This window comes from Callospermophilus lateralis, chromosome 12 (assembly GCF_048772815.1).
Source record: "Callospermophilus lateralis isolate mCalLat2 chromosome 12, mCalLat2.hap1, whole genome shotgun sequence".
Lineage (NCBI taxonomy): Eukaryota > Metazoa > Chordata > Mammalia > Rodentia > Sciuridae > Callospermophilus > Callospermophilus lateralis.
In genome coordinates, this window is record NC_135316.1 from 74,438,245 (window position 1) to 74,451,793 (window position 13,549).

Sequence of the window (13,549 nt, forward strand, 5' to 3'; positions counted from 1 at the left end):
CCCTAAGTACATGTATGAAGACAGGAATGGTGTGACTCTACTTTGTATACAACAAGAGACATGACAAATTGTGCTCTATAGGTGTAAAATGAATTGAAATGCATTCTGTTACATATAACAAATTAGAATAAATAATTTTTTAAAAAAATGAGCCCAAGTCAGGTGCAGTGGCACACACCTATAATTCTAGTGACTTGAGAGGCTGAGGTATGAGAACTGCAATTTTAAGACCAGTTTGGACAACTGAGCGAGACTGGGTCTCAAAATAAAAAATAAAAAGGGCAAGGATGTGGCTTAGTGGTAGGGCACCCCTGGGTTCAATTCTCAGAACCTCTACACCTCCACACTCACACACAAAGGGTGTTGGGGGCAGGAGGCTCCAAAGATAGAGGTAGAATAACATTTAAAAAATAACTGATTTTAAAAAAACCCTTACCTTTACTTAAATAAATCTTGTTTCAAAAAATACTAAAGAGTTGACAATACAGAAAAAGTCTCAAGGGTTTAGGGGTGTGGGATGGGAAGAGTTGTGCAACATTATGAAAGCAGAAGGCACTTTTAAATACTAAAAACCCTTAGTGGCAACATTTACATGCCACTATTTTTATCTGTCAACTGAAAATTCCTTGGACAGCCTTTAGCATAATATCCCAAATTTTAGTCTAAATGCTTTTAAATGCCAAAATAGCATTTAATTTAAAGCATTTAAGTTAAGACTTATAGTCTCCCCAGTTTATTCAAACTGATGAAACTTAAGATATAGTCTGAGATATTTCATAAGATACCAAACAGTATTTTTTTTTTCTTCTCTTCTGAATAACTACAACTCACCACCTGACTCCTAAAGTACCACAAACAAAAAGCATGATCTTGGACAACTAATCATGGCTGAAGCTCTATTAAAGACTACATAGAGGATCAGGGATCAGTTGGAATAGTCCCAGGATACAAAAGAGCCACTCAGTTCTGGAAACCATTCATGTTGACTAGTCATGAGGTTAATCTATATATAGACTCATAAGCAAAGGGTGACTCAAATACTATTTGGGTTGTTTTAAAATATTACTAATAAAAAACCATAACAAAAAAAGACTTTACAGTCTTCAAGATAGATTTAAAGTAAGCAAATACCCAGGAACTAAATATTTTCTATAAAATATAGATTTTATAGAAAATATATATTACAGAAAAGTACTTTTGGTCTGCTGAATATGAAGAAAGAATTAGAAAACTACTATAAAAAGGCATGACAATTAAAAACATAACAAATGCAAAACCAAACTGAACTGTTTGGTTAGATAACAATCCAAAATCTTAAGTTAACTGGAAAAAAGCAAATAGGGAATTAAATCCATACTTACTTATCATCCCTTTCTAGACATTTAACTAAAATTGGTAAAATCCCAGATTTTATGAGGTCATCAATTGGTGGGTTTCTGTCACTGGATAATAGTTTTCTATAAAAAGAAATACAAGAAATGTCATAATTTTCAAATTATGAACAGCAATAATAATGTACTCCTCCTAGTCTATCAGCTAAGACAATAGAGCTATAACTCTTTCTCTGGATAAATTAATGTTTACCTTGCTGCCTGGACAGCACTCAACTGGACCACTGGGTTATCACTTGTGGCATTCTGTAAAACCAAATGTCAATTTCAGAAATTTGAAAAGAATCTATTTAAAAACACTCCAAATTGATAATATTAAATTAATAATATACCTGCAATATAGCTTCTAGTGTTACATTTTGCTGAAAAAGAAAAAAAAAAAAGATAGTTCAGGATATTTCATTAGCAAAACTAGATTCATTAAATAGCTATCTGTTAAAGTTAGAATTAACATGCCGTGTCATTATAAAATTGGTCTTGTGTTAAAAATAAAGTTCTCCGGGTTACTATAAAAATTATTTTAAATATACTTTATAAGAATAAGGTAACTTACTGCTTTAAAATCAGCATCAACATCTGAATCTTCTAAACTTTCTTCTTGGGGAACATTTCTCTTTTTCAATAAGTGTTCATCTCTTTTGTTCTGGAAGGTAACCGATAAAGGCTTAAGAACTCATGAGGGCTATTGTTAATGAAAAGTCATTAAAATTATTTCAACTTTATTCAGCAATTATAAATTTGAAGATACTATACTCTTAAGCATGTAGGAAATACATTTTAATATGCCAGTTTTCTTTTTCTTTCTTTTCAGTGCTGGGAATGGAACCTAGGGCTTTACACATGTTAGGCAAATACTCTACCACTGAGCTACATACCTTGGCTGGTGTCCCAGTTTTATCTACTTGTTGATAACAGGTGCCTGAAGCAGCTTATTAATTCAGCTTAAAAAGAAAGATCTCAAGGCTCAAATGTTAAGATGTGTGTATATTTGCTGGAGGTGTAGGAAATGGGAATTCGTTAACACGAATGCCACTTAACTTGCCATCATTTCAGATTTAAACTCTTAGTATATAGCTTTTATAAATAAGAATTCTCCACTAGCAAATACATTTCTACATTTTATGAGACTTTAATTGTTTGTAATGATAACTATACTGTTTTATACAAAAGATACTTCTAGTGTCAATATACTACTTATAAAAGTGGTTATAACATTATTGATATTAAATGTTCATGGCAAAATTCAGATCAAGTAGAAAATTAAAACTAAACACATGTATCTGAACTGTAATGACTATTCTGCATGACACCAATTTTTGTGCTATGTATAAGCAAGTATGATTAAACACATTAATGACTATAAATACACTTATCATTCATTCCCACTTATATCACAGCACACTTCTTTTTTTCTGTCTTTATTTTTATGTGGTGCTGAGGATCGAACCCAGTGCCTTACCTGTGTGAGGCAAGCACTCTACTGCTGAGCTTCAACCCCAGCCCTTCACAGCACACTTCTTTAGTAATTACCCAAATAACCCATTCCAAATTAACTATTTTTAAATTAAAGTGTCTCATAAATATTCAAATCCATACATTGATGTTTTTACATAGTCTCAAATGACTTCACATAGAATACTTATTAATTTACAATTGGAAAACTTGACAGATGTCATTCTTGACCAAGTGAAAAAAATGTACAGTAAAAGACAAATCAACACTGTGTGCCCCTGGTTTAGTGCACCGAGAAAAACATTATTACTCTATTGTATTCCTGCTAAAATCTATAATTAATTTCAGAAAAGTAAAAAACTAATCTGCTGTTCTACAAAAAGGAGGCCTATACTCTTTAAAGATGTAATCATGAAAGATAAAAACTGAAGAACAGTACCAGACTGAAGGAAACCAAAGAAACATGACAATGAAGTACTATGTCTGATCTTGGATTGGATCTCTGATTGTAAAGTCCATTATGGAACAATTTGTAAAATCCGAGTCAGGTTTGTGGGCTAGATAACAAAATATGACCTATGTTAATTCAATAAATGTACTGTGGTCACAGGGGAAAGTATCTCCTTTTATAAAATATCAATTGATACATTAAGGACAATGGGACATCATGCCCATAATTTGGTTCAAAGAAAAAAACCACATATATACACATACATATATATTAACTATTAGTTTATAATATTCATTTAGTTTATTAACTAGTATTAATTTATACAAGTATATAAAAAGGAAGAATAAGGCAAATATGGAAAAATAATAAAAATCCAAGGAACTGGGTGCCAAGTGAAGAATATAATGGTATTTTTTTGTATCATTCTTGCAACTTTAAATTTCAAACTACAAATATGAAATTGTCTCAAAGATTATTTTTAAAACATACAACACACAGTATTCTGTAATATCTAATTTTAAAATCTATTATATATACAGTAATCTAAACTTCTCTTTGATTTAATTCAATTTAAAGGGTTCAACAAAACTTATCAGCAAACTAACCCCCAACCCAAATTATTCTAATCCTAATCCCTACTATTTTCATTCTTTGTTCTCTAACTTTTCCAGAACCTAAACAATCAAGTTTCCGAAGGCCTCTCAGGAAACTTACTCCATCATTCAAGCATGGAAGTAACATAAAGCACAAACACAATTAATGCCTTCTACATACACAATTCCTGATTCTAGGAACAGCATTTTATCTCTATGAATGAAGTGTGATATCATTTTTAGTACACAGCCTTTGTTTGGTATGAAAGCTCCTTTCTTTCCCAATTTGTTTAATTTTTTTCCCTTCTAAGACACAAATGTGTTTTTAGTTTTATTAAATTGAACTTCTTTGGAATTTAATGAAGTAGGCACAAAATTTTTCCTTTTCACCTGTAAATGTAGTAAACAGTTACTTTTCTAATGTTAAATTATCCTTGAAAGTTCTGGAATAATCTTTTGGATTGTTTTTAAGTAAATGTTGAATTCAATTTATAAGTATTTTATTTAGGATTTTTCTTCCCCTATTTTTTCAACTGAACTGGCTGGTAAGCATCTTGGTCTGGTGCTTGGGGTCATGGTTGTGCTAGTTTCATAAGATGAAATGTTCTCTTTTCGCTTCTTCTGAAATCATTTAATAAAGCAAAAATTATCTGTTCCTTGGATATCTGCTGAAACTCAACTTGTAAAACTACTAATTTTCTTTTGCAGGAGGGTTGGGAGAAGCTACACTTTAAGCGTCTGATAAAAATCCCTTTAACTGTTTTTAGATATATTCGAATTTTTCATGTTCTTGAATCTACTGGGTATTTTTTTTCCCCTCTCCTAGAAATCTGACCACTTCAGTGTAGTTTTCAAATTTGTCGGCACAAAGTTGCTCATATTCAAATTATGGTAGACTCCTTATAAATGTGACAATAATTGGGGATATAGCTCAGTTGGTAGAGTGCTTGCCTCGTATGCACAAGGCCCTGGGTTCAATCCCCAGTAACATGCGCGCGTGCACACACACACACACACACACACACAGACAATAATTCCTCTTTCCATACCCACACCTTTGTGTAGTATAGCTCTACGCAAACCTATGTGACTTGTTTTGGCAATGAGACAATTAAGCAAGAAGAAACATCATAAACTGCCAAGTACTTGAATACCTTCTGTCAGGGAATACCCTCTCCCTTGCTATTCTTTTTCTGAAACCATCATGTGAACAATACAGAATCAGTGGAGGATGAAGTTATGTGGAGGATAACTGAAGTCCCAGTCAAGAGCCAGATACAGAAGATCATTCTACATCATCTAGTCACCAAACAATCTATCAATGGACCAGAGACAAGAAAGGAACCCAGAAGAAAAGAGCTGAATTTTCTTAGACCCAAAAAACTTCTGCCAACCCAGGGAACTGTTCAGTGAGTAAAATGGCTATTTCAGGATGCTAAGTTTTGAAATGGTTTATTATTAAACAGTAAGAACTACTGATGCACTCATGTTTTAAAATACATGTTATAATTAGATTAATGCACCTTTAAAAATTCCTGACATCACTTGTTTCTTCTCTACTTGCTATGAATTTCTCCTATCAAGTAAGTACCTACCACTTTAACTACATGTTCTGACATGAATTTTTTTGATTCCCAAAGTATTCAGAAATGCTTTAAAACTTTTAAAACTATGAGGTTTTTGTAACTGTCTTCCTCTCTGATTTGCAAATTAATCACATTGTGGTCAGAGCACATGTTCTACATAATACACTGAAACTAACAGACATCTGCCTTGTGCCAGAGGTTCTCAAACTTTCTCAGTCCACATTGTAGGCTAAAGGAAGTACATGGCAGTTTATGATGTAGATAAGTCTTTTTCTGGCAAAAAGAAAAACATAAATTCAAAGAAGAAAATGACTTCACTCTTAGATAGAATATGTGATTGAAAGAAATACATAGTGCTTTAAATGTTCAACTATCTAAGATCTAACAGTTCTATGATATCTGTCACTGTATTTCTTTAAAATTTTATAATGTCCCAAGGGCCCTTTTGTTCAATGTGGTATCCAACAGTACCTCGGGGAATAGTTTAGAAACTACAGTTTTATATTATCACAAAATCAGTTTCCAACTATGTATACAGTTTTATATGATTCTAAAACAAAAATGTGTGAATTAAGCTATCTTCTATAACTGTATGTTTAATCTATTCATTACTAAGAAGGAAGTCTCCCACAGTGATTACACCTTTGACAAATTTGTCCTAATTTTACCAATGTTTATTTTATATGTATCTGGGAAAATTATTAGGCATATACTATAGCTTCTTAGTAAGATGTTTCTTTTATCAACAATTAGATAACCTCTGCATTTAAACTGAAATCAACCTAGGCCAAAATATCTAAGGCATAAGAACCATACTTTACTCTCTCTCTCTCTCTTTTTAAATATCTTTTGGTTGCCAATGGACCTTTATTTTATTTCTTTATAATGTGTGCTGAGAATCAATCTCAGTACTTCACACATGCTGCACAAGTGCTCTACCACTGAGAAACAATCCCTGCTCCCATACTTTTCTCCTAATGAAGACATGTACAAGCCAAGCAAAGGTAACATGATATGATTAATCATTAAAGGAAACTTCACCAAAACTAGTAATTTGAGGCTAAATGTGTAGCTGTACTATATCACATGCCAGGTATGTGCAAGGCCCTGGGTTCAATCCTTAGCAGCACTTAGAACAATAGTAGCAACAACCAAGAAACTAAACAAACAAACAAAAAACCACTATTAACAACTTGAATTATCCATTCACTTGACACACCCTAGAGATTTTTGCCCTCCTGAAAGTTGTATTACAATATATTATGCACCCATAAAAAATAGTTCTTTCTTTTGTCATGTGTAGGGGAGTTCAGGGGGTATGTATACTAGCTCAATTTTATCACCCACCTATTCTCAAACACCCATATAAATTAGATCATTTCTTGAGTTCCTTTAAAAATTCATTATAAATCTATTAACCATGTACTATACTTATCTAATTATTTTCAGATTTTATTTTCTACTATATTAAAGCACAACAAATTGCCACTTAATAGGTCAAAAAAGATTAGATAGAAATTTCTATGTCTCAACCTAATACTCCCAATACTCAGTTAATAAGTTCTGTATGTTTATTAATTTACAGATAAAGTATTTCTTTTTCATTCCCAAATTTCTCTTTCCATCTTGAAAAAGTAGCCTGCAATTCTACACTTAAATTTGTGAAACAAGAAAGCAGTCACTTCACATAAATCTTAAAAGGAATCAGGCATGATGGCAGATGCCTGTAATCCCAGTAACTCAGGAGGCTAAGGCTGGAGGATATAAATTTGAGGCCAGACTCAATTTAGAGAGACCCTGTCTCAAAATAAAACACAGAAAGGACTGAAGATGAAGCTCAGTGGCAAAGCATCGCTGGATTCAATCCCCAGTACTCAAATACCTTAAAAAGGACAGATACTTTTACCTATCAGTTTCACTAAAATCTGAAATAAGTAATAAATCTGTTTTTATATAGGAATAACCCTCACCTTAAATCCTTAGTTTTAGTTCCCCTAAAACCAAAATCCTTATTCTTGCAGATGACTAAAAGGAGACATAAGAAACCTGGTTAAATTAAATTACATAAAAGGGAAATATCAGAGTTAAGACATGAACCCTGGGGTTGTAACTCAGCATTAGAGCACTTGCCTAGCATATGTGAGGCACTGCATTTGATCCTAAGCACCATTTACAAAAAAAGGGCTTGAACCCAGGGACTGGAGTTGAGACTTACTGTAGAGTACTTGAATCATATGTGTAAGGCACTGGGTTTGATTCTCAGCACCACATATAAATAAATGAATAACATAAAGGTTTATCAACAACTAAAAGAATCTAAAAAAAACAAAAAAGACTCAAACCCACATAATGGCTTCAGAGACTGTTTTCTTAAATGCATTTGACTTTTTTAAAGTAGCAGCATAACTCCAGTTCCATCTAACTGCTTACAGAAAGGTAAATAAAATGCTCACAAGACAGACTGTCCACTTAATATTAACACTTGTGAAATGACATTATTGCTGGCTGGTTACAAAAATATTCCTTCCACCCGTAAGTTTTTTCTTCTTGTTGTCTGTTTGTTTTTGTACTGGAGATTGAACCCTGGGGTGCTTTACCACTCAAGTACACCCCCAGCCCTTTTTGAGACAGGGTCCTGCTAAATTGCTGAGGTTGGCCTCAAATTTGCAACCCTACTGCCTCAGTCTCTGGAGCTGCTGAAATTACAGGTATGTACCATCAAGCCCAGTTTGCAGAATCATTTAATTGTGGGGGCTGGGATTGTGGCTCAGTGGCAAAGCGCTTGCCTTGCACATGTGAGGCACTGGGTTCAATCCTCATCACAGTTTAACAATTTGCTCATTAAAGCTCACTTGCTTTATTTCTAAATTTTGGCTATTACAAATAAAGCTGCTATAAATATCCATGTGCAAGTTTTTGGGTTTTTTTTTTTTTTTTCCTTTTTTTAGTTGTAGTTGGACACAATACCTTTATTTATTTATGTGGTGCTGAGGATCAAACCTATGCCCCGCATGTGCTAGATGAGCGCTCTACCATAGAGCCACAACCCCAGCGCCCCCATGTACAAGTTTTATAAGTCTGGTTTGATTTCTTTCATTAACATTTTGTAATCAGTATACAAATCCCATACATTGTGTTACTGTATACAAAAGTATTTTTTTCTTCTTTGAAATGACTATAAATGGAATTATATTTTAAATTTTTAGTTATTACATATAAATGATTGGCTTTGTGTGTGTTTCTTTGTTCTGTAACCTTGCTAAACTCTCTTATTAGATTTTAGGAGCTTTTTCATAGATTTCTTGGGATTTTTTAAAAAATATTTTTAGTTGTAGATGGACATAATACAACTACATTATTTTCTTTGTTTAGTTTTATGTAGTGCTGGGAATTGAACCCAGTGCCTCACATGTGCTAGGCAAGCACTCTAAACACTAAGCTACAACCCCAGCCCCCTCTTGGGATATTCTATATTGATACTCATGTCATCTGCACATAGGGGCCATTTCATTTCTTCTTTTTCAAACTATATGCCTTTTTAAAATTTGTTTTTCTTGACTTAAGATACTGTCTAGAACCTCCAGCTCTATACTGAATAACAGCAGTTGAGAATGCCTGCCTTGTTTCCAAATCTTAGGGGAAAGCATTCAGTCTTTCATCATTAAGACACACTCACAGTGCTCATTATCAAAATGATGTAATTCTTCCCACTCCTAAAAGGCAGAGTGATTTTTATGACAAACGAGTACTTGATTTTGTCAAATGTTTTTCTTCCACTAATGACTATATGATTTTTCTCCTTTAATCTGTTGATACGCAGAATTTACTTTTAAAAAGAGATATTTTACTAAAAAGTCATACAACTAAAATAAGTACTGGATCTGATTAGCCAAATGAGATACTTCAGTGGTATTACTTTTTTAAAGTAAGATCAATGTGTCTCATCTTTAGTACTAACAGTCTGACTGAAAAGAAAATTACCTTAAGTTTAACATAATGTGCCAAAGTTGAAAATGCCAATAACAGGTTTTGGACTGATAGTCAACATATATAAATAACTATTCACTCAGTAAACATTTACACTGAGCATTATAGCATAATGGTTAAGAGAATTGCCACTTATCAGCCTGTGACTTAAGGTAAGTTACTTAATTCCTACGTAACTCTGTCTACAATGTGATATGAACAGGACTGCAAACATCTGTGGAAGTGCTGAGGCATAAAAGCCTAGCTAACTAAATAGGAAAGGAAGGGAGCAAAGAGGTAAAAGAAAATAAGAACTATACAGAAAGAGTCAGAGGTCAGGTAAATAGTACATATATTAGTAGACTAGATCTCATTCTCAATTTTTATCATTATCAGTGTTATTCAAAATGTGGCCCTCTGATTGGCTGGTAGTCTTCAAACTATTTGTTATAAGCTTATTTTCACCATTGATTTACACTCTGACACAAACTCCTTATCTTTTGGCAAGCTTGTTTTTTGAGGTGAAAATGCTTAAAATCTCAGTAGAATTATTAAGGACATATCATTATTAAATATAGCCAACATTTTCTGACAATAGATCTCTTAGACTTATTTCTCCTATCTAACTGGCAATTCATATCCTTTAGCCAATATCTCACCCCATGCCCTATAATCCTTGGTAACCATCATTCTACTCTATACTCCTATGAGTTCAATTATTTTAGATTCCACAAATAAGTGAGATCATTTATCTGTGTCTGGCACATTTCACTTAATATAATGAATGGCCTCCAGATTGACCTATGTTGTTGAAAATGACAGGCTTTCCTCCTTTTTAAGTGGCTGAGTTGTGCATATATACCACATTTTGTCCATTCATCCATCTGTTGATGAATGCTTAGGTTGATCCCATATCTAAGCTATTGTGAATAATCCTGCAATGAACATGAGTGTACAGGTACCTCCTTTGGCACATTGATTTCACTTCCTTTGCTTTTTCCATGGGAAATACATATTCCCAGCAGTGGTACTGATGGATCACCCTGTTTTCCATAAAGACTGTTCTTCATTTATATTCTTAAACCATGTGTAAGGGTGCCCTTTTTTTCATATCCTCACCAACACTATAAGGTATGAGGTGGTACTTGATTGTAGTCTTGATTTTCTATATACCTGTGGCCATCTGTATGCTTTTTGTTTAATTTTTTTTTTTTCATTTTAAGATATGTTTATCCAGGACCTTTGTCCAGATTTTGGTCAGGTAATTTGGTTTCTTGCTATTGAACTAAGTTCTTTACATTTTGGATTTTAACCCTTTATCAGATGTATGGCTTAGGAATATTTCCTTCCATTTCATATTGTCTCTTCACTCTGTTGATTACTTCCTTTGCTGGGTAGCTTTTAAGTCTGATGTAATCTCATCTACTTTTGCTTTCATTTCATGTTTTTTTGGGTTATATCCAGGGAAAAACTGCCCAAACCAATGTCATGGAGCTCTTCCCTGGTGTTTTCTTCTAGTAATGTCAAAGGTTCAGGTCGTTTGTTTAAATCTTTACCTCATTTTGAACTGATTTTTGTATATTATATGAGGTAAGGGTCTAATTTCATCCTTTCACATATAGATACCCAGTTTTCTTGACATCATTTATTGAAGAGACATTTCTTTCCCCATTATTGAAAATGGCACCTTTGTTGCAAATCAGTTGACTATGAATGTGCGAATTTATTTCTCTGCTCTTCATTCTGTTCCATGGGCCTACATGCCTGATTTTATGTTACTTCCGTGTTGCTTTGATTACTATACTTTTACAGTAGATTTTCAAAGAGTGTGATGCCTCTGGCTTTGTTCATTTGCTTAAGATTGCTTTGGTTATATTCAGGGTCTTTGTGGTTTCATATGAATTTTAGAATTGATTTTCTATTTCTTGGAAAAAGGCAATGGAATTTTGATCAAACATGCTTTAAATCTGTAGATCACTTGGGGTATTTTAGGTCTATTTTAACAATATTAGGTCTTCCAATCAATGAACATGGGGTATCTTTCTATTTATGTGTCTCTAAAAGAACTTAAAAAAATTTTTTATTTATTTATTTTTAGTTGTAGTTGGACACAATACCTTTACCTTATTTATTTATTTTTATGTGGTGCCAAGGATCGAACCCAGGGTCTTATTCGAGCGAGGCGAGAGCCCTACCACTGAGCTACAATCCTAGCCCGCTAAAAGAACTTGATAAAAGAAATGGTGCCTTGTTTTACCTTGGGCACAAATTCACAGATGAGGAATCAAGTACAATTTTTAAAATTATGTATTTATTTATTTTATACCAGGGATTGAATCCAGGGACATTCAACCATTGAGCCACATCCCCAGCCTGTTTTTTACTTTTCATTTTGAGACAGGGTTTCACTAAGTTGCTGAGACTGATTTTGAACTAATGATCCTCTTGCCTCAGCCTCCTGAGCCACTGGGATTACAGGCATATACCACTGTGCTCGGCTAAAAGTACAAATTTCAAAAGATAATGATTCAATTTAATTATTGGATAATAGCATTTATTGAGTACCAACTATATGCCTAGAACTTTAGTGGGCATTCTGAAATATATAGGGGAGAAACGTGTGAATCATTTGCAGGGGACAGATGAATAGTGGATGTGGTTATTCCTTTATCTACAGAAGTAATCTCACAGAATTGAAATCTAATAGAAGATGAAATATTCAAAGCAACTTCCCAAGGGGAAGTGAGTTATCAAACAGCAGATGACATTCCCCACTTCACATTCCTTAAATGGATAGAGCTCATCAGTGAAACTCTGGGAACTAGCTTCCTTTTCTTCTATTTTCAAGAATCTCAGTATCAGGATATAATACTCATTCCCTCCTCAATGGAGCTACAGAGCCAGTAAGACTTGAAACAGAGACAGACACTGACCATAAAGAGTAAAGAAATCTTCTCTTGAAGGGCTCTTCACATTTTTTCAGAATCATCAAAATCAATTAAGCTTTGTCTGAAATCTAGATTTTGTTTCAAGAATTCTCTACTTAGGGGAATTCTTAAATGTGAAATAAGTAGAGAATTCTTAAGTAGGGAATTCTTAAATGTGAAATACGTAACTGCTTGAGAATTCTTAAGTTCATTTCATTTTTAATCCTTCTATAAGGATATTCAGGAATCTAATCATACTAATTGGAATAGATATAATGTTATCCAGAAAAAAGAAAACGCTTCTAAGGAAACCAAAGTGAATATTTTAGAAGATGTACTCTATGGTCTGCTCTCATGCTGAATGCTCTTAATTGTCTAAGCCCCACCTGATAGAGAACAAGGACCTCAATCTCATCGCCTTTCAGCAGGAAGCAATTTGGAGATGTCATGGCCCATTTTTCCACAGAAATGAAATGGAGAAATTGATAGTGGGGAAATATAACCGTGGTCCACTTTATGCTTTGAATACAGCCCTTGCTGCTCTGTCATTGCAACTGATTTTTTTAATGGACAGGTTTCTTTTTCTTCATCTCTCCCTGCTCTTCCCTAATCTCTTCCCATCTCTAACTTCAGGGGAAAAAGAATTACTTTTCTTCCCCACCTAGGCAGATTTATCTGTCCTTTAGCACACGTACACCACAGAAGAAGTAATCCAGACTTTGGGGATGGTACCAGAAGATCAAAGAAATGACCATCTCCCAAATTAAGTGAATTACAACTCCAAGAGAACATGTGAAATTTAGCCTTTGAATCACCTCTTTAAAAAAACCTCCTGTTCCTGTTGATGGGCAGAATCACAGCCTTTGAAACAGGAGTCCCTTGTGTTTCTCCTTTGCTAGCAAAACAATAAACTTTCTTTTTCCTTTTGCTTAAAAAAAAAAAAAGATGTACTTTAACAAGTAAGAATTTAAATTCCATAAATTTTAACTATTATAAACAGAAGCTAATATAACTATAGAAGTAGGAACAAATAACCAAATATAAATAAATACCTTAGATTTATAAGCATATTAGAAGGGCTAAAAAGCTTAAAATAAGGAGAGGCTTCTGTATATGCCAGAACTAATACAAAAGTTTTTAAAGTTGTAATGCAAGTTTGAAAAGAGAAAATAAAGATCTATAT

At 33.6% G+C, this 13,549-nt stretch overlaps 1 protein-coding gene across 1 annotated transcript in view; it reads right to left on the minus strand.

Moving 5' to 3' along the window:
- Positions 1-13,549, minus strand: part of Kpna3 (karyopherin subunit alpha 3) — an 80,864-nt gene that overhangs the window by 21,804 nt on the left and 45,511 nt on the right. Inside the window, exons 3-6 of the mRNA XM_076872065.1 lie at positions 1,945-2,034; positions 1,724-1,753; positions 1,585-1,637; positions 1,362-1,457 (exon numbers count right to left, since the gene is read on the minus strand). Coding sequence (XP_076728180.1) covers positions 1,362-1,457; positions 1,585-1,637; positions 1,724-1,753; positions 1,945-2,034 — 269 coding nt within the window. The remainder of the gene's footprint in view (positions 1-1,361; positions 1,458-1,584; positions 1,638-1,723; positions 1,754-1,944; positions 2,035-13,549) is intronic.